At 44.0% G+C, this 27939-nt stretch overlaps 1 protein-coding gene across 3 annotated transcripts in view; it reads left to right on the top strand.

Moving 5' to 3' along the window:
- Positions 1 to 27939, top strand: part of LRCH2 (leucine rich repeats and calponin homology domain containing 2) — a 395406-nt gene that overhangs the window by 319265 nt on the left and 48202 nt on the right. For all 3 annotated transcript variants that reach the window (XR_003857457.1, XR_003857458.1, XM_029606513.1), the window contains one exon: positions 2311 to 2371. Coding sequence is in view for 1 of the 3 variants with exons in the window: in XM_029606513.1 (XP_029462373.1) it covers positions 2311 to 2371 (61 nt within the window). In the remaining 2 variants the exon portion in view is untranslated. The remainder of the gene's footprint in view (positions 1 to 2310; positions 2372 to 27939) is intronic.

Below are 27939 nucleotides of genomic sequence, written 5' to 3' on the forward strand. Positions count from 1 at the left end.
ATATACTCTGCCCATTTTTCCCAACACCTCTCTCTCACCAAAGCGAGAGGATTTTTCCACTTCTTGGATAGTAAAAGTGCACTTGCATTCTATCTAGATCGCACTGCATTCCATAGGAATTCCACCTAACTCTTTCCTTCTGTGGCAAGAGTCAAGCTGCGAGTTCCAGTGGGCAAACAGACCTATTCCTCCTAATTGACGGTCTGTATCTCTTTCCTACCAACAAGCAGCCATTTCACTACAACACTGTGTGTAACCACACTCTGTTGCATCCATCCCAGCCTTGATAGCTTCCCCTCGGCCGCTGCTGCTTGTACATATTTATCAGGCTGCAACCTGGAGCTCTCTCCATATCTTCGCAGCCCATTATTGCTTAGATACGACTAGCTGGCATGCTCCATGTTTGGCCAGTCCGTCTACTCTTATTCTTTTTGGGTTACCTACCCAACATCCTTCCACCAACCCGTTACAGGTTTCAAGATGCCCTCCATTCCAAATTCCACCCCATCATTGCGCCTTTCGCGCGTCTTGGGTGCATTTGGTGCACTCTCGGGCATCCTCTGCTCTGTACTTGCCCATATGTGAGGACTACCATCCTGCTTGTCCTGTGAGAAAGCAAGTGTTGCTTACCTGTAACAGGTGTTCTCACAGGACAGCAGGATGTTAGTCCTCACGAAACCCACCCGCCACCCCGCGGAGTTGGGTCTGTATACGTTTTTACTTTTATTTTAGTTTCGCTTGCGCTTTTAGCTATAAGATGAGACTGAGGGAGACACCTGAGGCTCACAGGGATAATAGCAGGCTGAGCATGCTCAGTGCACTCAGTGTGCCAGTGTCAGTCAAAGCTTTGTAGAAACTTTGACAGAAAAGTTTTCCGTACAGGGCTCCATCCTGTGATGTCACCCATACGTGAGGACTAACATCCTGCTGTCCTGTGAGAACACCTGTTACAGGTAAGCAACACTTGCTTTCTTCTGCTTCATCTCTTGTCCTCTTCAGATGACTCTTCTTCATAGCTATTGAGGTCTCCATGTATAACCTATTAATGAAATCTTTGTTTTTGGATGCTCCTCAGTCTGACCATCACCACTTCCTGCTTCCTTAGCGAATCCAACAGCTGAATGCTATCCAGAGACTAAGTATCCTTGACTGTAATGCACATTCTTCAGTTCCAGTAAATTGTGATCAGAACTTGGGTAGAAGCATCCCATGTCAGCTGGCCAGCTTCTGTAGAAATCCCAGAAGTTTAAGCATAGTAAGAATCTGTAGTACCAATGGGCTTGGAAATAGGCATCTTACATCTATTGTGGATGCTTGTAATGAGATTTCCTTCCTCTGTGTTTATAATTAGCAACTGTCCCTTTGGCTATTGCAACTTTGTTTTAAAGATTTAAATTATGTAGACACTTACAAAAGATGTTAGAAAATACATTTTATTTAAGGTAATATTTAAAGCTAGGATTTTTAATTAATAGTTTACTAATGTAATCTACATAAAAATAAGCAGAATTGTAAAACCTAGGATGCATACTGTTCTAAACCTTGCTGCAAAATCTACCCCGAGACACTACAGGAAGTCAGGGCCTTTGTTATAAGACCTTGGTATACAATTACATGTCACAGAGTGATGTTCCATCCTATAAGATAGTCACATCCCTTCCTAAGAACATTTTCTTTCATAAGAACATTATCTAATTTGACAGGCGTTTTATAAGCAAAGCATATGTTTTGATATGCTGCACATTATGACATTTTCTTAATTTTTATACCTATTGGAAGAGAATTCAGATGTCAGCATTTTAAGTTACAGTTCTTCTTTCTTTTTATTACTTTTTCCTCCCTTAAAAGGGGAAGTTCAGGATTCATAGGAACAGAATAAACTAAATTCACAAACTATAAACAGATGGAGATTAACATTTTTTAATGTTACAATCTGGCATAAAATGTTTAAGAAAAAAGATACAGTTCAAGTTTTAATACTGGAGATAAAATGTTTGTTAGTTCTGCTTCTGTTCTCTTCTGTTTTTTTGTGGGGGGTTTTTTATTAGTTTGAGTCTGTTTTAGTAAGGTATTATCACATTTTGTGGTAGAGATTGCATTTTCACACGACAGAGAGTAAACATATGTATTTACATCCATATATATTTGGTTCTAGATACTGAGTACACTGCAAGATCATATAGATATAGTTGTTTTTTTCATTGTTTTCACACAGTTTTACTTCCTAAGAAATCCCTTCCCCCTTTTCAGTGTTGATACAATCTAACCTTCAGTGCATATTGCCTTACTTTGTGTTTTTCCCTGAAATAGGAGTATGAAAGAACATCAGACAGTAATTCTCATATTCCATTTGGCTTGAAACCTAGATCAGGTAAGTGCTGGGTCAAATCATATTCTATTAAATGTTTTCTTTCATCTTCAAAAAATGTACTTATACCATAATACCAAAATAACTCAGCTTTGTTGTTTGTATTGTAGTAGGTGAATTTCTATTCAGATGAAGCCATATCTGTTTTTAGGCATTTTTTTTTTTTACAGTAAAGTACTGTAGGGACACCTTATGTGCCTAACAATGATGTCCATCTGTCATTTGTGCGCATGTGCCGATAGTTGACATACACAATTTCCAGCTGTGGAAAATTATGTAGAAAATTCCATAACCTGCAAAATATGCACATATAAAGCTCATGGGTAGGAAATTTAATTGCAAAATTTCCCACAGCAAGGAATTTTCCTTACATAAATCTTCCACTATGCAGATATGAAAAAAGACCACAAAGAGCATCAGGAGTTGCTATTAGCAAAATCGCACACCCCAGCCCACTCCTCCCAGCATCAGCTGGAAAAAACTCACTCCGCAACCAGCGTTTAGCATCTGTCCCCCCGTCCTCTGAGCACACAACACAATGGCTGGCATAAGCATATACTCTACAGCCCTCCCAACTTGCACACATTTCACACTTTTTCCCCCATCTGTGGTTGGCACATGCACAATTTTCAAAATACGTCAGGCCTGAGCTTCAAAGCAGAAGGATCAGACTAGTGCAATACATTCTCCTCCTCCTGCCAACTCAGTCATCAGTGGGCAGAATGGAGAAGGGAGGAAGAAGTGTGGAGCGGGGAGTTAGGGATGGTCAACTGCTAGGCTGAGGATGGATACTGATAGGGTGATTTCCCATCTAAACACCTGATGCATGGGTAAACTAATGACAATATTTGTAGGGTGGAGAAAACATTGAAACATGATGGCAGAAAAAGACCACATGGCCAAGCTATACCAACTCTTAGCTCTACCATCCCCACCGCTCCTTCAGAAATCCCCTGTGTTTACCCCCATGCTTTCTTGAATTCAGATACTGTCCTTTTCTCCACCACTACCACTGGCATTCTGTTCCATGCATCAACCACCCTTTCAGTAATGAAATCCTGGTGATCAAATCAAAGCAGATCTGAAGTATTCAATTTAGCATAAAGTCTGACTGCTCTTTGAACTCAGAGCCCACACAGAAACCCCTACAGCAATTTGAGAATATACAGAGATATGTAGAAGCATGTCCCTAGCCCCATTGCTGTCTCAGCTGAAGCCAAGCCCATTTCTGAGGTTAAAAGATTAATCCCTGACACAATTGCCTTCTACTTACATATCCTCACATTGGCTTTCTGCTAGCAGAATGATACTACACAGAGGTCATAAGGTAACTGACCTCTGACACAAATTGGCAAAAAGACACACATACCTAATATTTTAGCTTAATAGACTTGACAGAAGCCCTTAACCACATGGCAGCCCACTAATACAGCAAAACAGTAGATAAAAGGACTGACTCAAGCGAGAAGAAGATGAAGAATAAAAAAGCCACCCAGATGGACTATAGAACACACTATGCCCCTGTGCTTGGCAGCTTTACGTAAGAATATTACACTGTATTATTAGTATTATTACCTATATATGTATAATTTCTTATCACATTATCATAATTAAGCCATATAATAAAACCAACTGCCTGGAATCAGTTTGTGGTTATTGTCCTTGAAGGATGAATGTAATATGATTTTGATCCATTTAATGTCCCCTAACCTACCTTGTTTGATGTGTCCAGTCAGTAGGTCCTGTCATACTGAGAAACCATAAGAACTCATAATAAGCATAAATAATTTGATATAAATAACCATTTAAATAAATTTGGTGGGTGTTGATCTTTTCTAAAATTTTAATAGCTACGTTAACCAGTTCTTACAGTACAGTAAGTGAAAATGCTAAGAGAAATTAGGGAAGCTAACCAAACTGGTAGTGCAGTAATAATAGGAGATTTCAATTACCCCAGTATTGACTAGGTAAGTGAAATATCATGGCATGCTAGAGAGAGAGAGTTCCTGGATGGAATGAAAGACAGTTTTAAGAAGCAATTGGTTGAGGAGCCGACAAGAGGGAGCAATTCTCAATGGAGCGCAGGATTTGATGAGAGAGGTAACGGTGGTGGGGCCGCTTGGCAATAGTGATCATAATATGATCAAATTTGAATTAATTACTGGAAGGAGGACAGTATGTAAATCCATGGCTCTAGCGCTAAACTTTCGAAAGGGAAGTGTTGACAAAAAGTGAAAACAGAAAACAAAACGGAAAGGTGCAGCTACAAAGGTAAAAAGTGTGCAACAGGCATGGACATTGAAAAAAAAAAAAAAAGCCCAAAACGACCTAGAAGCCCAGACCAGATGTATTCCATGCATTAAGAAAGGTGGAAGGAAGGAAGGCAAAACAATTACTGGCATGGTTTAAAAGGTGAGGTGAAAGAGGCTATTTTAGCCAACAGATCTTCATTCAGAAATTGGAAGAAGGATCCATGAGAAGAAAATAGGAATAAGCATAAGCATTGGAAAGTTAAATGTAAGACATTGATAAGACAGGGTAAGAGAAAATTTTAAAATAAGTTGACCATAGAGACAAAAACTCACAATAAAAACGTTTTTAAATATGTCCGAAGCAGAAAGCCTGCAAGAGAGTCAGTTGGATGATCAAGGGGTTAAAGGGGCACTTAGAGAAGATAAGGCCATCACGGAAAGATTAAACAATTTCTTTGCTTCAGTGTTTACTGAAGAGGATATTGGAGATTTACCCGTTCCGGAGAAGGTTTTCATGGGTGATGTTTCAGATCAACTGAACCAAATCAAGTTGAACCTGGAAGATGTGGTAGGCCTGATTGACAAATTGAAGAGTAGTAAATCACCCCAGGGTTCTGAAAGAACTAAAAAATGAAATTTCAAACTTATTAGTAAAAATTTGTAACCTATCATTAAAATCATCCAATGTACCTGAAGACCGGAAGATGGCCAATGTAACCCGATATTTAAAAAGGGATCTAGGGATAATCCAGGAAACTATAGACCGGTGAGCCTGACTTTAGCTTCCATGATTTTTCCTGGCATTGTTATAAAGAATAAAATCACAAAACATTTAGATAGACATGGTTTGGGACACAGCACGGATTTACCCAAGGGAAGTCTTGCCATACAAATCTTCTACATTTTTTTTAATGGGTGAATAAAAACGTGGACAAGGTGAACCAGTAGATGTGGTGTATTTGGATTTTCAGAAGGCGTTCGACAAAGTCCCGCATGAAAGGCTTCTAAGAGAACTACAAAATCAATGGGATAGGAAGTGTTGTCCTTTTATGGATTGCAAGTTGGTTAAAAGTCAGGAAACAGAGAGTAGGATTAAATGGTCCGTTTTCACAGTGGAAAAAGTGCCTCAGGGATCTGTACTTGAACTGGTGCTCTCTAATATATTTATAAATGATCTGGAAAGGGGTACAGTGAGTGAGGTGATCAAATTTGCAGATGACACAAAATTATGCAGAGTAGTTAAATCTCAAGCGGATTGTGATGAATTGCAGGGAGGACCTTGCGAGACTGGAAGACTGGGCTTCGAAACGGCAGATGAAAGTTAACGTGGACAAGTGCAAGGTGATGCAAATAGGGAAAAATAATCCTTGCTTTAAGTTACTCTGTTAGGTTCTGTTTTAGGATTTACCACCCAGGAAAGAGATCTAGGCATCATAGTGGATAATACATTGAAGTCGTCGGCTCAGTGTGCTGAGGCGATCAAAAAAGCAAACAATGTTAGGACTTATTAAGAAGAGAATGGAAAATAAAATGTCATCATGCTTCTGTATCGCTCCAAGGTGAGAGCGCACCTTGAATATTGTGTGCAGTTCTGGTCACCGCCTTGCATTGGAAAATGTGCAGAGAAGGGCGACCACAATAAGGGGCAGGGAACAGCTGACCTATGAGGAAAGGCTAAAGAAGTTAAGGCTATTCAGTTTGGAGAAGAGACAACTGAGGGGGGATATAATAGAAGTCTACAAAATCATGAAAGGACTTGAACAAGTTAATGTAAATTAGTTATTTACTCTCTCGGATAATAGAAGGACCAAGGGGTGTTCCATGAAGTTAGCAAGCAGCTCATTTAAAACAAATTGAAGAAAATTCTTTCACTCAGTGCATAGTTAAGCTCTAGAATTCATTGGCAGAGAATGTGGTTACAGCAGTTAGCGTAACTGGGTTTAAAAAAGGTTTAGATACGTTCCTAGAGGATAAATCCATAAACTGCTATTACGGTAATTAATAAGCAATAGTAGCTTGTGATCTGTCTAATGTTTGGGTCCTTGCCAGGTACTTGTGACTTGGATTGGCCACTGTTGGTCACAGGATACTGGGCTTGATGGACCCTTGATCTGACCCAGTATGGCATAGCTTATGTTCTTATGTAAGATATAATGGGGAAATGAACTCAGACAACAACCAACAAGGGCCGTGACTTTAACGGTTTGGGAAACTAAGTATGGGAGTAACTTGTATGGCATGGCAGTTGCAACCCCCCACCCCCCGATGATACATTTATGGGGGGGACCTGTATGGATGGCTGGTGCCACCATAAGTTGCTGGGCAGACTGGATGGACCATTTGGTCCTTTTCTACTGCATTTCTTTTTCTCTGTTTCTATGTATTATTTAAGGCGTTAATGGATATCATGCTATTTTAGTGTGTTCAGATAAGCATTAACCTGCTTGCTAAGCTTTAGTGCTTTGTCCATGCTGCCAGATTGATATTTGTATGGTTCTTCCTTCCCAGAAAACAAGGATATATACAAAAGTTTGTTTTCTAATTCTGAGAAACCACTGTATATGTGCTGAGTGGTTTCATTCTTAATCTTTTCAGTGCACTATGTGATCTTTCTACTTTGTGACCCTCAGTGGTTTAAAAAAAGAAAAACTAAACTAAAAAGCATAACCTTAAGTGTATTAGGCATCTATGGCCAAGAATCTGAACAGATGGTAAAGAACAACATAATAAATTCCAAATTATTTAGTGGTATGTTGATTAAAAACAAAACAAAACTAGCTGCTTGTATTGCAGTAAAATGTAAGTTTTAACAAAAGGAGCTGCAGTTTGTGCAGCTCTTATAGGAAACTGTATCCAATACTCTATTCAACATAGGCTCGGCGCGCGCAGGGGGAACTTGGGGCAGGTTTTCTGGGGGTACACGTGTATCCCTTGAAAAATCTGCCCCAAAATGTTCCTGTTTTTCATCTAAAAGAGAAATTTGTTTGGATTTTTTTTTTTTTTAATCTTCCTTGAGTACCATTGCAATGGGATTTAGACCACTCATTGTTTCTGGTCGCGATTGCCCATTGTTACTACCCAGTGTGGCAATAGAATAAATGTGCTGGTTTCTTTACTGTGCTATGAATGTGTAAACCATATGCAACATGTGTTTTTGCTAGGTCAAGACCAATATAAGTGTTTTGCTTGGTGTTATGAATTTTCATTTTAAGAAAACCATGCATGAGTTTCTTTAACACCATACCATTCTTCAGTCTCTCTAGCGCTGTTACTTACGTGACAAAGAGACACGAAGCATGTTGTGCAATGTCAGCTAGGTATAGTCAGTAAGGTACGAAATTAGCATTCTTTATTTCAGAAGGCACTGCATTTATTTTAGAAGGCACAATACAAAACAGCTCTGATCTCTTTGGCCCTTGAAAAAACCTTTGAAATAGGTTACAAATTGATGGCACATTTATTCAAGCAACTCAACAAAATTGGCAGATTTTAATTTGTTCCAGAAACATGTAAAAGCAGCTCTTTTAAGCAAAGCTTTTGGTTCACTTTGATTTTATGTTCTGTCTGTGTTAGTGTAATATTGCTTGATGTTTTATTCTGTAATCCACTTAGACTAATAGTGTTTTATAGACAGAATAAAAGAATTTTAAATAAATAGTAAATAAATGTGCAAAGAAATAGTTCCCAGGAATAGGACAAAATGATTTCTAATACAGATAATGCTGCCTTGAGTATCTACCTTTTTGTGATCTTTGAGGGAACTTGGGGCTTTCCAGCCCTTTTATTTTTGTGTGTTCCCAGTGATGAAGAGGAAGGGAAAGAGTCACACCTTCCCCTCTGTGGATCTTCAAAAGACAAGGCAATTGTTGGTTGGATAATGCCCTCCTTACTCAGATGGGGGGACTTTGCAGGATAGAACATTACATAGCACCGGATGGAGCATTACATAACACTTTCACTGTGTCTGTGGAGTCCAAAATGAATTAACCTCAACAACTAGCTGTGACAGTTTGTCAAAGAAGGCTTTCTGGAGGTGGGAGCCTTTTTAGACTTGAGCCCTTGCTGGACTCTGAAGACCCCCGAGGTTGATGGTGATAAGGAAATGATTTTGTTTGTGAGAGCACAAAAGTGGACAAATGATCAGCAGCAGCAATCTTCTCTCAAGGAGCAGAACAGCTAGTCACGAATTCCAGAACCAGTAGCAAAGTATCTTTAAAAGAAATTTGGCAGGCCATTGTGGAAATAAAGCATACTTTGGTCCTTAATGTGAAGACTTTGGAAGAAATTATAGTTGAATTAAAGGGGCAGTTTACAGAATAAAAGATACCTGAAAAAGAATAAACAGAAGGGAGATATCAGAATAGAAAGTTGAATTTAATAGGAGTGAGCAATAAATTAGTACAGAACAATTTGGCATTGCAAAGGAGGATAGACAATTTTGAAAATTCATTAATGTACAGCAATATACAGATTACTAATTTTCCTGTGGTTTTCTCCTCTATCTTTTTTAAAAGTCAGAGAAATTGTCAACTTCTGTTCATGATGTGAACCTGTCTTTGGATTTCATTTAGCATTAAGGCTCTGAATTTCATGTGATTTGCTAAAAGAATGCTGTTGATCATCTTTTTCCTTGAAACAGACCAGAGTTGATTATTGAGAATAATTTTACTTAAATTGACTTTATTCTGATGTTTCAAGAGCTACTCAGTGAAGAAGGCTGAAGTTTGGCGTTAAAAGTTGACATACTGAAGACTGGTAGAGAGCTTGTTATATTATCCGTCAAGGTATAAATTAAAACTAAAGGATTTTTCTTATGTATTTTGGGACCTAAGTAAGTTGTGTAAGCTGCATCAGAGTGAGAAAATTAAATATGACATTTAAACATTGCGTTTTTCTGTTTGCTTCTTATAATGTATATGAGTTTATAAACGTTTTTGGTTATCTGATTGAATTGTAACCTTGCTACTCCTCTACTATTTGTTTGTTTCCAAAGAAATTCCTTTTGTGACTGGAAGGAGAGGGTTTTTTTTTTTACTTTTTTGGTTTTCGTCTATTTCAGGGTTGATTTTTTATCATAATTTGTAAAATGTATTTAAAAAGTAGAGAACTTGCATAGGCATGGCTTTTGCTTTCCAACATAGATTTGTAGAAGGGGTGTATGGCTATAGTGGTGATGGGGGTTGCCATGGGGTATGGATATATGAGGGAGGTGTATAGGTGGGTGTGTATTTGAGAATAGGGTGTGGCACTATGTGTAGTGTGTAGGTGAGGAGGGTAGGAGGGCATTATGTGTGGAGTTTTTTTGTGGTATGTCTGTAGGTAGCAGATATGGTCGTTAGGAAGTGTGGATGTTAGTGGGTGGGGTTGTGTGTAATTTGGATGTGTTGGTTGTTTGTTTAGGTGTGTCTACCGCATATGAGTATGAACATATGTGTAGCTGAGTATAAGAGGGTGTGTGTTGGAAGATGGATGTGTATATTTGAGCAGGTTTATGGGGTGAGGGCCTTTGGGAGGTTTACATGTGTAGTGGGAGTTTGAGGTGTGGAGTTTTTTGGAGGGTTGGGAGTACCGTATGTATAGCTGGAGAGTATGGGTGTGGGGTTATGGGAGAATGGAACAAGGGAAATATTTGTGTATACGGGTGTGAGAGAGGAGAGAATTTTGAAGCAGTCTCATTTATTTTACCTGTGGTTGTGGGGAAGGATGGGAGCAAGTGTGTATGTGGGGAGCATGTATAGAGGTGTGGGTGTTATAGGGGTTGGTGGATATGTGTACTTTAGAAGCTCTTTTTTTGTCCGTTCTTTGCATGCTGCTTCCATTATTTTCCCTGTCTCTGTCTTTGCCTGTGTTGCTCTGTCACAGAGTGACAGAGCAACACAGGCATTTGGCATTTGGAGTGGAGGCTGGTCAGCATTCTAAAAGTAGGAACAACTTCTAATAGTTTCCCGTAGATAGCGATTGGAACCTTTTTTTTTTTTTTTCTTTTTTGGATGCTCAGTTCTTTGAAAATACTGATTTGCTGTTTATGCTGTTTGAAATCTTATGAGAGAGTCATATTTTCTTTGCATGCCAAATAGGATGAATTTCTATTCCTTTTCTGGAAAGTTATTTTGCCTACAGATGGATATTAATCCATTTTACATTTTTCTTTCCAACATTCCATATGCTGGAAAGCAAAAAAAAAGGAAGCAACTTTTGAGGCCCCCTCTTTAACTTAATCCATAACAATAAAATAGTTCTTCCCCTTATATCAAGCTTTGTAGGAAAGTCTGTTGCCTTCGTTTTGTCAGTGGGAGTCCTTCTTTGACCAGGCTATATTAACACAGGAGCAATCAAATCTATTCTGCAGTTTTCAGGAACAAGGTAGTATCTGCTTCCTACCCAGTTGCTCTTGAATATAGACTCTGTTTCTCAAGCCTGCAACTCCATGCTTCTATGAGGGATTTTGTGTTCTCTAGCGTACCTATTGAACAGCTGAGTTGGTTCATTTGTTACATGCTGTTTGCAGTAATGAATTACATATCACTTTTTATTAGCCTTTGTTCATATGAATAGAAGTTTATTAGAACACAGTAAATGTCTGTGTGAGCAGTTTTTGTATCCTGCCCCCCCTCCCCCCCCCCCCCCCCCCACACACACACACTAACTGTAAGATGGAAATGACTAGACTTAGGTCCACCAAACTGGTGTGCTAGTAAGGCATTGGGTGGACATCAGAACTTGAAGTTCTCAGAGATGGAGAATAGTTTAAGGGGGCACAGCAGTGAGACAGTTTTGCTATAAGAAATACATGGGAGGTTAAAATGACGGACCTAGCTCCCCAAAACATTTGTATGGAGGTAAGTTTGTATGGGGGATATTAATGTTGCACTTTGTAAACTTTGTGCAAAATTGTTGGTGATGGAATAACAAATGCCTGGGTGTTTAACTGAGGCTAATAAAAATGTTGTAGTTTCTACTGGTTTTTCATTACTTATCTCCTGATACGCTCTCTGTAGTACCACAGGGGCTGAGATAAAAACATCAGAAGTGCCATGCTCAATCAGATCAAGATCCGCAGAGCCCAGGGTCTTATCTCCAACAATGGCCAGTCCGGATCCCAAAGTAGATTTATTACTCACTCTCAAGGATCACAATAGCTTTTTCTCACTCTTCTTTGTTAATAATGTTGTATAGACTTTTTCCCTCCAGGAACTTGTCCAAACTTCTGTTAAATCCCACTATGCTATTTGCCATGTCCATGTTTTTTGGCAACAGATTCCACAGTTTGTTGAGCAAAAAATACTTCTCTGATTTGCTTTAAATCTGTTAATCTTATGGCATGTCCCCTTGTTTTAGTTGTATATGAAAGGGTAAATACCACCCTTTATCTGTTCCACCACACTCATGATTTTATAAACTTCTATCCTATCCCTCCTCAGTTGTGTCTCTTCCAAGCCTTAACCTGTGTATCCTGTCATCACAGGAGAGCCTTCAGCATTTTTATCACCCTCCCCTTTTCTGGTCCCTATCTTTTTTGAGCTGTAGATGACCAGAACTGCACACAGTACTCAAGGTATGGTCACAACATTGCTCTGTAAAGAGGCAATATAATTTCTATTTTATTGTCCCTTCCTTTTCAGATCATTCCTAACATTGTTTGCTTTTATGACTGTTGCTGCATACTGAGCTGAGAATTTCAGTGTGAAGACCACAAGGACTCCAAGGTCATGTTCTTGGATGGTGGTTTCTAATACGGAACCCAGCATTGTGTACTTATAATTATTTTTCTCTTATGTGCATCACTTTGCTGTTTTCTGTATTGAATTTTGTCTGCCATTCAGATGCTAGTTTCCTAATCTTGCAAGGTCCTTCTGCAATTCCTTGCAATCTGCTGCTGTTTTAACATCTTTAAAGAATTTTGTGTCATCTGCAAATCTATCACCTCACTAGTCATTCTCTTTTCCAGATCATTTATGAATATGTTAAACAGCACATGTTCCAGCACCAACCATTTGTTTCTTGTTTACCAATCACAACAGGATACTGCCTTCTATCCCTTGACTTTTTAATTTTCTGAGGAGTCTCTTATAGGAGACTTTGTTAAATACCCTGTGAAAATAAAAAAATACAATACATCTGCTCTCACCTTTATCTACATGTTTATTTATACCTTTAAAAAAATCTAGTACATTTGTAAGGCAAGACTTCCCATTGCTAAAATTATATTGATTTTTCTCATTACACTGTCTGTCTAGATATTCAGTAATTTAGATTTTAAATAGTGATTCTACCATTTTGCCTGGCTCTGACAGGCTCACTGGTCTGTAGTTTCCCAGATCACCACTGGAACCCTTTTTTATGATCAACATTACAATGGCCACCCTACAGTCTTCAGGTATTGTCAGTTTTAAATGGTAATTACAGATTTCTAGCAACAGGTTTGCAATTTCATGTTTGGGTTATTTCAGGACTCTGGATTTGATACCATCTAGTCCTTGTGATTTGTTATTCTTTCGTGAATTTGTTCTATTATGTTCTCCATTATCACAGAGATTTGTTTTAGTTGCTCAATATCAGAATGTTTCTAGTGTGGGGATGTGCCCATCATCTTCAGTAAAGACCAAGGCAAAATATTAATTCCATTTTTTTGGCATTTCCTGATCTTGTTTGAGCACCCCTTTTACCACCTGGGTCATCTAGCAGTCCAGCTGACTCCCTTGCAGGCTTTTTACTTTTGCCTCTCTAGCAAGCTTCTCAAATTCTCCCTTGGCCTGCCTTACTGCTGTTTAACATCCAAATTGCCAGTGTTTATGCTCTTGCCCATTTTCTTTATTTGGGTCTGCTTTCCTTTTTTTTTTTTTTTTTTAAATGATGCCCATTTGGCTTTAACTGCCTCTTTCACCTCACCATTAAACAGTCTGACATCTCTTGACTCCACCTGTACTGTTTCGCTATTCTCCTGGTGTGGGATATATCCACATGCACTATCCATGTCTGAGCACAGTGGTCAGATCATATGCAGTCTTGGGGCTTATATTTTAGGCTAGGCTGACTTAGTCCACCATGAAGGTTAAGTTGTTTGTTTTTAAAGGATGACCACAGAAAATTGCTTTCACAAATTTTTTGAAAAACATTTTTTGAGCATCAGACGAATAATATTCAATAGGAGTAAAAGACCTCAGAACCCCATATGCATTGTTCACATGAGGAACTTGTAAGCATATGATCGGGTAATACAATCAGGGGTCTAAAAAACCTCCAAACCATCCAGATTTATTTTTATTATATATACAGTCCCAATGTCTTTTCTTTTTTTGTTTTTCTATATGTTGTAGAATAAAAAATATAGAGAATGAAAAGTATCTGTTATTGCTGTACCTCATATATTTGTAGGGTTGAATGCCAAAATGCCTATGCCTCATATATTCATTGGGTTGAATGCCAAAATGCTGAAGTTGGCCAGCATTTCGCCTACCAGCTGTTTCAAGGCAAATTTTATGATGACTCCAATATTCAGCTCTTCATTACTGCGGTGAAACCGAATACTTCTGACTCCTTTAAAAAAAAAATCTTTGTTTTTAAAGGAAGTCAGTTTTCCAAAGTGAAATAGATTGGCTCCAAACAATAAGGCAGAAAATTTCTACCCATAGCAATTTTTTACATAATTTTTGACAAAAAGCTAAAGTATAGTTAACAGATGAATATAGTTTCCAATTGGCTAGTCTCTGGCAGGCTTGCAGTGTTTTAATTAAGGAAATCCAGTGACCCTCAAGACCTTTTAACCAGGCAGTAAAATTACTGGCAGTCACCAGACAACCTGCCTCCCTATCAGCACACACCATCTTCCCACTCCACACACACAGACATGTTCCTGAACCCCCCCCCCCCCCAAACACACACATGCACATTACTCCGCTGCCCCCAAGCTCGCACACATGCATGTTACTCTGATCCCTTTCAAGACTCTCTGACTTAATTTCTGCCTTCCCCTTGTTGCTCCTGAAGCAGAAAACACTATTGGGTCTGTTTCTGATTTGATAGTGACAGCAGCAGGTGGTACGTGAGTGTGGAGAATGAGGCATTGCATGCTCAGTGTTGCTGCAGTAGCCTTGCCTCCTTTCATGCACAAGCTTCTTATCTATAATAGAAATTAAAGTGAGGGGCAGTTGCAATTGCTGTTGTTACCACCAGGCTAATGTCCACACTTTCCCCTGGTTTGGAAGTGATGGGGGGGGGGGGGGGGTGGAGTGAAGGCATGCAGGGGGTAGATGGAGCATGAAGTCCTGCAGATTGGAGGAGAATCTTTGCACTGGAGTGGGGGGAAGGAAGTCCAGAGGAGTTAGGACATTTTGACAGTTTTTTTTATGAGAAGGGGTATGCGGTGGCTGAGTTGGAAGCTCAACAGCTGGGTGCTCATTGTAAAATCACCATTGTATGATACATTGGTCCAGCTCTCAAATAGTTGCTTTCACATGATTTTTTTTTTTAATTAAGCTTGACTCCTTGAAAACTGACTGATTATAATTGCATCTAAAAGAGCCATTTAATCTTATCTTTCCTAGCTTGAAGAAGGTTGACTGAACATTTAATAGACAGTTTATTTTATATTAAATATGAGGTTAATATTCAAAGCCATTTAGATGGATAACTCACAAATTATGAAAGTTATCCATCTAACTCAAGATATCCTTTCTGATACTTCACGCATATCCAGCATAACTCTCTGCTTCAACGGCAGGGGAGAAGAAAAACGGATACTTCACGCATATCCAGCATAGCTCTCTGCTTCAACGGCAGGGGAGAAGAAAAACAGATACTTCACGCATATCCAGCATCGCTCTCTGCTTCAACGGCAGGGGAGAAGAAAAACTGATACTTCACGCATAACCAGCATAGCTCTCTGCTTCAACGGCAGGGGAGAAGAAAAACTGATACTTCACGCATAACCAGCATAGCTCTCTGCTTCAACGGCAGGGGAGAAGAAAAACTGATACTTCCCTGTACGTACCAGGATCAGTCCAGACGGTGGGTTATGTCCCCCGTCCAGCAGATGGAGTCAGAACAGAGCTCGAGAGTCCCGCCTGATATATCAGGGCACCCTCTGCTGGAGCTCAGTATCTTTCTGACTCCAGCAGATGCGAGTTGGGGAAACAGTGCTTCCCCAGAGTGACAGGTTTTTTGGTTCTTTCTTGACCTTTTTCTTCAGTTCTGTCTGTCATATTCTTTAGCAATTTGGATCAAGTTATTGAAATTTAAAAAAAAATTTAAAAGTAGTTTGATTTTTGAGGAGGCGTGCTTTCCTCTCTTCTGCCTCCTTCTGCAGTTCCCTCTCCTTCCGTTGGGGGTAAGTGTGGTTTCTGTGTGAATTTTCTTCTCTTCAGCTGCTTTTTTTCTCCTTTGCCGGTAAAGCCGGCTCCGGCGCACTTCAGCGGTCCCGCGGCCCGGCAAATTTTTCTCGGGCCTGGGCGCGCCGGCAGAGGGGTTTTCCCGCCGGCGTCTGTGGACTGGTTGGGTTGCTCGGAGGGCCCTTGGGCTCCCCCGCGGTGCGCTTTTTGTTTCTGGCCCCCCCCGAGGCGCTGTTTCTTCGGCGGCATCGCTATGCCGCGCTTTTCGCGTTGCGAGACCTGCGGCGACCCGGGGTCTTGTTTCTCGAGGGAGGGAGTGTGTCCTCGTTGCCTCCCCGACGGGGAAGGGGACGCGCACGCCTCGGGTTCCGTCCCGACGCCACCCTCCCCGCAGCCCGGGAAGCGTGGGCCGGCCACTTCCTCGCCGATGGCGGGAAGGGCGGCCATTTTGGAGGGGGATCCGGGCGCAGCAACTTCGCAGGAGAAGGAAGGCGCACAGTTCAGGGGCCCCCCCGCCGGCACGGAAGCCCCGAGGAAGGACGGCCCGCTCATCGGCCACAAGAGGATCTCGCTGCTGCCGCGCCTCCCGGTCTGCCGTTTTTCTCCCCAGATTTTATTTTGAAAATGCACACTGCATATTTGCAGGGATTGGCAGATCCGGGGGGTGCCTCAGCGAGTCCTCCTGCGCCCAAGATCCCGAAAATTGCGGTCCCGCCCCCCGGGTCCCTGACCCCGGCTGGGGCAGTCACAGGGACCTCTGCTTTGCCATCCCAGCCGCGTGCGGTGGGAGGGGCTTTCCCGTCGGGGTTTGACCCCTCGGACCCGCCGGATCCTGCACACACGGAGGGACAGGCGGAGGGAGATGATCCACGCGCCCTGCGAATTTTTCACAAGGAGGAGTTGGAGGACCTTCTTCAGCAAACTCTGCAGGAGCTCGATCTGGATCCGCCTCCGGATCCTCCGGCACCAGTGGCGCCTGCGATTGCGACATCATCCAAAAAAGGGGATCCAGTGCTGGCCGCCCTCAGGCCCAGGGCAAAGGCTTTTCCGGTGCATGAGTCTTTTCTGCAGCTCCTTACTGGGGAGTGGGACGTTCCTGAGGCGTCGTTGAAGGTCTCCCGTGCTATGGAAAAATTGTATCCCTTGCCGGAGGATTTCTTGGATTTCATCCGATTTCCCAAGGTAGACTCGGCGGTCTCAGCGGTGACGAAAAGGACGACGATCCCCGTCACGGGCGGGACGGCCCTACGGGACACGCAAGACCGCAAGCTGGAGACGTTTCTCAAGAGGGTGTTTGAAGTCTCGGCCTTGGGAATGCGAGCCGTGATGTGTAGTTCTTTGACTCAAAGGGCTAGTCTCCTTTGGGTCCAACAGCTCCTAACGTCCCAGCAGTTACCTCCGGAGGAAGCTGCCCAGGCCGATAGCCTGGAGTCTGCCATTGCTTACGGGGCAGATGCTCTGTATGATCTCTTCCGTGTACTGGCTCGGTCCATGGTTTCGGTAGTAGCAGCCCGGAGGCTCCTGTGGCTGCGTAATTGGTCTGCGGACGCCTCCTCCAAGTCGAGCCTGGGATCCCTTCCATTTCGAGGGAAGTTTCTCTTTGGCAACGACCTAGACGAAATCATCAAGTCCTTAGGGGAGAACTCGGTACATCGTCTGCCCGAAGATAGGCAGCGTCCTTACGGGGCGTTTGCCTCCACTAGGACCAGAGCGAGGGCACAGCGGCGTTACAGATCGTACCGGCAACCTGGCTCTCGCGCAGCCTCCAGTAGACCACAGCCCTGGTTGCGTTCCTTTCGCGGGCGGCGGCCCGCGAGAGAGGCTTCAGGACAGGGGAACCCCCCCACCAAATCTTCCCAATGATGCCAGAGCGACCCACTCCTCCAGTCCACCCATCGGGGGCCGACTCTCGGAATTCTTCGAGGAGTGGGTACGCATAACTTCGGACCAGTGGGTCCTGGACACCATACAACACGGTTACGCCTTGGAGTTTGTCCGTCCGCCAAGGGACAGGTTTCTCTTCTCTCCTTGCGGCTCCGATCTCAAGAGGATGGCGGTTCAACAGACATTAGACCGACTCCAGGACATAGACGCTATTGTGCCCGTCCCTTTCGCCGAGGTGGGCTCGGGCCATTATTCCATCTACTTCGTCGTTCCCAAAAAGGACGATTCCTTCCGACCCATCCTGGACTTGAAGGAGGTGAACCGCTCGCTGCGGGTCAACCGTTTCCGCATGGAGACGCTGCGATCGGTAATTGCTGCGGTCCACCAGGGGGAGTTTCTGGCTTCCCTAGACCTGACAGAGGCGTATCTGCACATCCCCATACGTCCGGAACACAGACGTTATCTACGCTTCAAAGTCCTTGGTCAGCACTTTCAGTTTCGGGCCCTACCTTTCGGCCTCGCGACAGCCCCGCGGACTTTCACCAAAATCATGGTGGTGGTAGCGGCGGCCCTTCGACGGGAGGGAATTTTAGTGCATCCCTACCTGGACGACTGGCTGGTGCGGGCGAAGTCGTTCTCACATGGGCAGGCCTCGGTGGCCAGAGTTTTGGAGATGCTTCGCTCCCTGGGCTGGGTTGTGAACCTTCCCAAGAGTTCTCTCGTTCCATCTCAACGCTTGGATTTTCTGGGGGCGACCTTCGACACTCAACAAGGCATGGTCTTCCTGCGTGCGGACAAGGCCCTCTCCTTGAGGGAGCAAGTGCGTCATTTCGCGTCCCTGTCGGAACCCACTGCCTGGAATTACCTGCAGCTTCTGGGAGTGATGGCATCCACCATCGACATGGTGCCCTGGGCGTTTGCACATCTACGCCCACTGCAGGCGTCCCTGCTCTCACGCTGGAAACCGGTGTCGCAGGAATATCAGGTGATTCTGCCCCTTCCCCAGGCAGCGCGCGACAGTCTGGAGTGGTGGCTGGTCCCGGCTCACCTGGCCCGCGGCGTCTCTCTCGAAGTCCCCTCCTGGGTAGTAGTGACCACCGACGCCAGCCTCGTGGGGTGGGGCGCCGTCTGCGACCGAAGCGTCACACAGGGGACGTGGTCTCCGGAGGAGGCGAAGTGGCCAATCAATCGTCTGGAGACCAGAGCTGTACGTCTAGCTCTTCACCGTTTCCTCCCCTTGGTTCGGAACCGGGAGGTGCGGATTCTTTCGGACAACGCAACCACGGTGGCTTACATCAATCGTCAAGGCGGGACGAGGAGCGAACAGGTCTCCGCCGAAACCACGCTTCTGATGGCATGGGCGGAACTTCATCTGGTTCGGCTTGCGGCCTCCCACATCGCCGGCGTGGACAACGTCCAGGCGGATTATCTGAGTCGACAGAGGTTGGACCCCGGCGAATGGTCCCTTTCCGACGAGGCGATGGATCTCCTGGTTCGACGCTGGGGAACGCCGCGACTAGACTTGATGGCGACCGCCCTCAACGCCAAGGCCCCGCGCTTCTTCAGTCGCAGAAGGGAGCGCGGCGCAGAGGGAGCGGATGCTCTAGCTCTGCCGTGGCCGGCAGGTCAGCTGCTCTATGTTTTTTCCTCCCTGGCCCTTAGTGGGCAAGGTACTTCGCAGAATAGAGAATCACAGCGGCCCCGTGATTCTCGTAGCTCCGGAGTGGCCGCGTCGCCCTTGGTTTGCAGACCTACTCCACATGGCAGTGGACGGTCCAATACGTCTGAGTCATCTTCCTCGGCTCCTGCAGCAGGGACCGGTATTTTTCGAGCAGGCGGCACTCTTTTGTCTTACGGCCTGGCTTTTGAACGGCGCCGCCTCCGCCGCCGAGGCTATCCGGAGGCGGTAATCTCCACGATGCTCCGGGCTCGCAAACCTTCTACTTCTGTTGCCTATGTTCGCGTGTGGAAGGTCTTCGAGGCCTGGTGTGCCGATCATGGGGCCCGACCCACGGAGGCGTCGGTACCTCTGATTCTTCAGTTTTTGCAGGACGGACTGGATAAGGGTCTGGCATACAATTCCCTGCGAGTACAAGTAGCGGCCCTGAATGTTCTGGTACAGACGGCGGTCTCCCTGCCTCTCCAAGCGGATATCGCCCGCTTCCTGAAGGGGGCCAAACATCTACGACCACCGGTCAGGGACCCTTGTCCGTCGTGGAGTCTTAACCTGGTTCTCAGGGCTCTGGCGAGCGCTCCTTTTGAACCCCTACAAGAGGTTTCGCTTAAAGACCTCACTATGAAGACTGTTTTTCTGGTGGCGATATGCTCTGCCCGTCGCATCTCGGAGCTGCAGGCTCTTTCCTGCAGGGAGCCTTACCTTCGCATTTCGGAAGCGGGGATCTCGCGTACTGTACCTTCCTTTCTCCCGAAGGTGGTCTCTTCATTCCACATGAATCAGACGGTGGAACTTCCGGCGTTCTCTCCAGAGGAGTCGAGGTCTCTTCGTCACTTGGACGTCAAGCGGGTCTTACTCCGCTACCTAGAGGTTACCAATGCCTTCCGGATTTCCGATCACCTGTTTGTGCTCTGGTCGGGACCTAAGAAGGGCTCCTCCGCATCGAAGACGACCATTGCCCGCTGGATCAAGGATGCCATCTCGGCATCTTATATTGGAGCCGGTCGGGATCCGCCTAGGGCCGTCAGAGCTCATTCTACGCGCTCTCAAGCTGCGTCTTGGGCGGAGTCTCGTGCCGTCTCTCCGCAAGAAATTTGCCGGGCGGCGACGTGGAAGTCGCTGCATACCTTCGCGAGGCATTATCGGCTACACCTGGCACCTTCGGCTCCTGGGCACTTTGGCGATCAGGTTATCCAAGCAGGGCTCTCAGGGGCCCACCCGGTTTAGGGAAGCTTGGGTACATCCCACCGTCTGGACTGATCCTGGTACGTACAGGGAAAAGAAAATTATTCCTTACCTGCTAATTTTCGTTCCTGTAGTACCATGGATCAGTCCAGACGCCCACCGCCATGAGATGCTCAGCTCCTGCTCGGATTCGTTTAGGTAGTCTGTCTTTTCCGCTCCTATTTTCTATAGGGGTTGTACAGCTCCTCACAAGTTGACTGTTTCGACCTGGTTTGGGTCGTGCCTGTTTATTGTTCTTCCTGTTGCCTTACGTTAGGGCTCTTGATCCAAATTGTGTTGTTTTGCTCTTTTGGGCTTTGTTATTCAAGATACTGAGCTCCGGCAGAGGGTGCCCTGGTATATCAGGCGGGACTCTCGAGCTCTGTTCTGACTCCATCTGCTGGACGGGGGACATAACCCACCGTCTGGACTGATCCATGGTACTACAGGAACGAAAATTAGCAGGTAAGGAATAATTTTCTTTTCACGCTTATCCAGCATAGCTCTCTGCTTCAACAACAGGGGAGAAGAAAAACAGCCAATAAGGGCTGAATAACATAGTCTGGGTAAAACAAATAAGCATGGGTGTAGCTTGCTTATTGCGGCGGTTACTACCCCTAACTAATCAAGCTTGATATTTCACTTGGATGCAGCTCCATCACTGCTGTCTACATTAATGGTGGGGGTGGAAGGGAAATAGAACCAAAGAGCTAAGAGAAACAGATAAGTATGAGAAAAAAAATGTGTGAAGCTTGCTGGGCAGACTGGATGGGCCGTTTGGTCTTCTTCTGCCGTCATTTCTATGTTTCTATGTTTCAAATATTTAGTTTTGAATATTAACCTCTACATGAATATAGTACTCGATAAGAAAAGATGCAAGAGTCCAAACAATTTGGGAGTGTGATATCAATATAAGAGAGTAAAAAATAACGATCTTACCTTCATATTTGTGAGATTGATTTTTTTTATGCGCAGTAATGAATGAGTGCTCTGTGGTTTGTTTAATAGTATTCTACACAGGCATTCTTTCACAACTGCTTGGGTGTATATCTATTATTAATCACAAGTGCTGACCAAACCGAGGAAAATTACCTAATGTGACTGTGTGCACAGGCATTTTTTTCCATATATTGTTTTTCATTTCTTTAAAATGAAAAAAATAATAAACTAAAAAGTATTTATTTATAAAATGTATAAATTGCTTTCAAGATTTTACAATAAAATCTTCCAAAGTGATGTACAACAAAGTTTAAGACAACATACAAAAAAAATAATACAGAAAATATCATTACAGACAAATACTCCAAGGACAAAGCAAACATTCCTGCTGCTGGTTTCAAATTAGAATGAGCATAATTTATAACTTAGAAATCATCAGCCAGGTCTTCAAATTTCTAACCCTCTCCCTCTACTCTTTCCATGCTTGGTCCTCTCTTCCTCTCCTCCTCACTATCACTGAAATGCCCTCTCTATGTTGATACTTGAAATCCTTTTTTACCAACCAAACAGGTACCTCCTTACTCAAAAAAAATAAATAAATATATATATATATATATCAAAAGCACAGTTGAAAAACTACTTCTTTTTATAATGTAGTGTAAAGGATATTTTACACTACATTATACAAAGAATATCTAAATTTTGGCTCTTTGAATTAATGTCTGTATGACAATTGCGAATCAGGTCTTGTGGGAAAAAAACCTGTACTGTAGTCCTTCACATGGAAAGGTTGGACACCCCTTTCCCAACATGATTGTGTTGAGAAGAATTACAGGCCAGCTCCTTAAATGTGTTCCTATTTACCAAAAAAAAAAATCATGGGTAGCAAGGTTGGTAGATATTCTAAATACAATTAGGGAATGATTCGCTAAGGCTTTTTCTCATATTGTGTCTATGGAGAATCATTTTTAGTGAATCAAACCCATAGTCACTAGTTTGGCAGCTAAGAGTTTTAAGCTTAAAAAAAAAATACAGGGTTATGCATATGGGTTGCAAAAATCCAAGGGAGCAATACTGTACTTGGGGTGAAGTTTTGTGCACAAAAGAAGAGCAGGATCTGGTTGTGATCATATCTGATGATTTTAAAGTAGCCTAACAGGTAGCTAAGGTGATTGCAAAAGTCAGTAGTATGCTTGGGTGCATAGGGAGAGGAACTGACAGCAAGAAAAAGGAAATGGTATTGCCTCTGTAGAAGTCTCCAGTGAGATTTAATTTGTAGTACTGTGTATGGATCCTGGAGAGCACATCTTCAAAAGGATATAAACTAAATGGAGTTGGTCCAGAGGGTAGCTAATATAATAGACAAGCAGTCTTCATCATAAAGCATACGTTGACAGGAGCTAAACATGCATGCTTTGGAGGAAAGGAAGGGAAGGGACAATATGATAGGCATTTAAAAATCTACAAGGATGAAATGTATAGGAAGCAGGCCTCTTTCAGCAGAGAGGAGGCTCTGGAACAAAGGGTCATATGATGAGCATGAAAAGGAGTAAACTCAGGAGTAATATAAATAAATATTTATTTACAGAAAAGTGGTAAATTTATGGAACAATCTCCCAGTGGAGGTGCAGAGACGATAGTATCAGAATTCAAGAAAGTATGGGACAAGCTCAAGAGGCTTTTTGAGGGAGAGAAAGGGATTTTAACCCTGATGGGCCAGCTGAATGGGATGTATGGTCCTTTATCTGCTGTATTTCTATAAAAATGATACATGATTAAATCTGAAATTTTATCGTATTTAAATTTGCAAAACACCCTAAATTATATCTGGGGTTATTCTTTGTCTAAAAAGAGTAGGTGCCATCCAAGTGTTTCCCCAGAGCAGAATACTTTTTGGATTGTGAGCCTTGATTTCATTGAACTTGTCCTAAACACTTGTGATAAAAATACTCATTGTAAATCTGATTGGAAATGTGCTACTCTGCATTGCAGAGAATTATATTTTTTGACAATTCTATATTTAACACTCTTCTCTTACTCAGGTAAATAAAGGATGGTTATTTACCCTTTAATATAATACTAAAACAAGAAGACATTCTGTGAAACTAACAATCAGGCAGATTTTAAAGAAATTATAGAAAGTACCTTTTTCACTCAACACACATTCAAGCTGAGGAATCTGTTGCCAGAGGATGTGGTCATGGAGCCTAGCATATCAGGATTTGAGAGAGATTTGGACAAGTTCCTTGAAGAAAAGTCCATAAAATGTATTAGCCAGATAGACTAAGTAAAGCTATTGCTGTCCCTGGGAGTGAGTAACAAGAAATGGATCTATTTTTTGGGATTTGCCTGGTACTTGTGACCCAGGTCAGATGCTGGATAAAATAGACTTTGGTCTAAAAGGTGTTTGGAAAACACCACTTCTCATAGTAGTCTCTTATCCCCTCCTCTTGCTTTCCTTGGATCCACCACTCTGATTTTTTGTTTTTTTAGGGGGGTTTGGTTTTTTTTTTGCTTTTCCTACAGTGCCTCAGCTGCACAAATATATATATTTGTTTCAAACAGGAAAGGAATCCAATAATAGTACCTACCCTGTGAAAACACTGATAAATACCAGTTTTTCAGTACCCACAAAGAACCCCTAATTAGCTGAAAAATAAACACCTAAATTTGCATTTTATAAACAACTAAAATAGAAACCTAATTATTTTCTGGAATTTTACTACATATTTATGTTAATACAATTTTCTCCAAGGACAAGTAGGATATTAATCCTCACACATGGGTGACATTGGTTGGAGCCCTTGTCTTGGACCTTTGATCAAAAAGATTCTAGAACTTTTAAACATGTCCTACTGATCATGTGCAGCTCTAGTTATCATCCTGCCCCCTAGGCAGAGTCCGTCGGTCTCTTTTTTTCCGTGGAGCCAAGTGGTCACGGGAGCCAGGTGTTCAGCTTTGTTCTCTCATCACAGTTTTTATAAATTATTTTTTCTAGAGCTGCAGCTATTTTTCTTTCCTTTTCCTCTCAGTAGTTTTATTTTCTTTTCCTTTTTCCTCTTCTTTCCACTGTCTGCCAGCCCACATGATGGGCCTTAGTCACAGTGCAGTCTGGCAATGTATTGCTATCCCTTCTTAAATAATACTGCACCTGAAGTTTAGTATCTGTCCTCTCCTTGCTCTGTCTGTTTTTGAACCTTTGTCAGGTACTGACAGACTGACTGAATGCAGTCTGTGGATGATCCATGTAGGCTGCTGAGCCTGGGGACTTGTCTGAGTTCTACTCGGTCAGAATCCATGTCGTTTCACCAGTGGAAAGGCATCAATGGAGATTGTCAGTGAAGAGATCGAGGACCACACCATTCCTGTGGTGGTGGCAGTTCATCCTCTCCACATTCAAAGGAATTAGTTTCCACAGGCAGGAGTCCAGTACGACATAGCCTCCCCTCCTCCTTGCCTGTGTTGGCAGTGCAGTGTCCTTGAGAGAGAGGGTGAGCAGGAGCCTGGGCAAGCAGCTTACTGAGACAACTTCGGTGCCATGCCCAGTAACAGTTACCTGTGTGTATCTGTGGTCACACTGTTGATCTGACGTGTCGATGTCAGGACCAAGTCTTCCATTGAGCGCCATGGTCACCCTGGACACAATCAAAATGTCAGGGCATCCTCAATGCTGCAAGGGCTTTCTGTGCCGCAGGCATTGTCTCGATGCACCGGAATCATCGAGCGCCTTGGGCCTTGATGTGGCGGAGTAGTGGCACGACCTCTATTGTCGGGGACCAGGACTGCCATTGAAAACCATGGGCCCCCTCAATGCCATCGGAGCTATCATCGATAACATCGAGGCCATCGATGCCATTGACACCCTCCATCCCAACAAGGTACGTGCATGGCCACCCTCTATGCCATTGAGGTGCATGGCCTTGATGTCATCTCGCTGTAGAACTGCCTTGATGCCATGAAGTGTGGGGCCGCCATGGAGGCCATCGGGCATGTTGGCCACCAATAGCATTCGTTGCTCTCGACGAGGACGAGCACCATTAATGGGGCACTTGGATCGCTGTTGAGCGCCCTGGTCCTCCTCGAGGTCATCGACCAAAGGGGCTCCTGAGAACCCTCAAGTGCCACTGAAGCCCTTGGGCAACAGAAGTTTGGGCTCTGGATGGATAGAGTGCCAAGGACTCCACCCACTCAAGGCTCCTTGCAGTGTCCTGTCAGAGCACCAGGGAGCATCCTGCTGTCCCATCACTGGCCTACAGCTATCAGGCAACATGGATATAGATGGTCTCAGGGGCCTGAGCTGCTGGGATTGGGGGGGGGGGGGGGCAGGGCACCAGAGGCCCATCCTGGATTTGTGCACCATTGGTGCTAATGAGTGCTAGTGAGTATCATCAGCTATAGACCCTAGCTAGGGACACCATCAAGCTCACAGCATCAACGCTCTCAGATGGACAGGTGAGCAGTGGGGGCTCTCGATGGTACTGGCAATCATCAGTTCCTTTGAGCATCATGAGATGTGTCAGGGCTATGTTGGGGCTACAGAACCTCTGCCTGCAGGTACTCCTGGCATCCTTGGTTGCCGCCGGACCATTGGTGCCGCGGGGTTCTTAATGTCCTTGGGCGCTATACCGGGGATGGCGCAGCATCATTTGGTGCCCTTGATATGATCCATCGTTGGTGAAAGTGAGTCCTATTGGCCCTACAGGCACCATCACCACAGTGGGCACCAATAGATGTGGTTGGATACCGCAGGATGTGACCATAGAGCACCATGGGCACTGTCGGTCGCCATGTGCTTCACTGCTGCTGTTCCATGAGAGAAACAGTGATGAGCCATTCCTGACATAATTTCAAGGGATTTTTCCAGCCTCTTAGAGCGTTATCAGGTACTGAAAGGGTTGATGCCATAGAACACCACCCACTACCATGCTATAACGAGAGCCCCAGTGGTACTGCGAATGCCATCGTCACACTGTTCCTAGTCACTCCACTGGGAGTTAATGTGTCAGTGGAGTGCAGCATGTGTGGTCGGGTACAGCAATGCATCTTCTCCCAGCATCTTAGGCCATGGCAGGTGGCATTCTCTTAGTCTGTGCAGTACTCAGCCATGTCAGGTTTCTGCCATCGTCGCATCAAGGTATGAGCATCCTCATCAGTTCTGGAACACAAAGTGCTGGGGAGCACTGGTGAGGAAGGCATCATCACACACTCTGTGATTGCTTTTTGGTAGCGTGCAGCCAGTGACTCTAGCAGATGGTACTCAGTCCTTGCTCTGCCCTGGCATTCTATGCACATGCACGGTGAGAGGGTTCGTAGGTGTGTAAAATGGGAAACCACTGTATGAGTACCAGTCAGTGTGCTTTTAAGGTGGAGGGCTCTATTCTTCTAGTTGCCCTCTACTATATGAGTGTGTGTATGTGTGTTTCCCTCATGGCGAGCACAGGTTGTGCACCACAGCCAAAGGACTGACCTAGAACTGTATTCCTGGTCGAACTCTTAGGGGAGTAGACACTAGGAGAGTAGTGTCAGGAGTTTTCTCCTTCCTCAGAAAAGGAATAGGTCTTTTGACCCTTCCTGGGTCACAAATCCCCTTTGTGGGGAAGCCCCTGGGATTCTGTCCCTTGCAGGTTATTGCCAGACTGGGTCCTTGATTCTTTGAATCAATGCCTTTCTTAGTAGTCCAGGATTGGGGAACAGCAGCAGCAGTCATTGGACTGTTTTTGCTGAATTAACTCCATTTATTACCATGGTGGCCTGCCCCATGGTAATAAATGATGGTAGCTATCAGTGGCAGATTGGTCACTTCTGAACCTCAGCAATCAGTGATTGTAACTCAGCACTCAACTGGAGAGTTGAAAGATTTTTTGGGATCAGGAAGCCCTGATTCCTGTTGTTTTCCTGTACCTTCAGGAAAGGGAGATTTGACTGGGTTCCAGGGCAACCCTTATGGGTTCCCCTCTGGATGCCTGATTGTCCACCCCTATAAGGGGTGTCCTTCATTCTCCATGTCCTAAAGAATGGATGCTTCTGACTGGTGGTTGTGCTCGGTTCTTTGCGGGCTTCGAGAGCCAGTCGAGCGATAGCTCTTTGGTTGTCCTAAGGCACGGCAGGTCTGTTTCATGAGGGAGCCATTCCAGAGTAGCTCCCCTGTGAAGATTAGGGATTTTTCCCATCCAGGAGTCACCTTTGATACCTGCTGAGTTCAATGGGCATTTTTTGATGAGGACCACTATTGCCAGTCATTCTCGTCTCAGCGACCCTACCTCAGTGAAA

This window comes from Rhinatrema bivittatum, chromosome 6 (assembly GCF_901001135.1).
Source record: "Rhinatrema bivittatum chromosome 6, aRhiBiv1.1, whole genome shotgun sequence".
Taxonomy (NCBI): Eukaryota; Metazoa; Chordata; class Amphibia; order Gymnophiona; family Rhinatrematidae; genus Rhinatrema; species Rhinatrema bivittatum.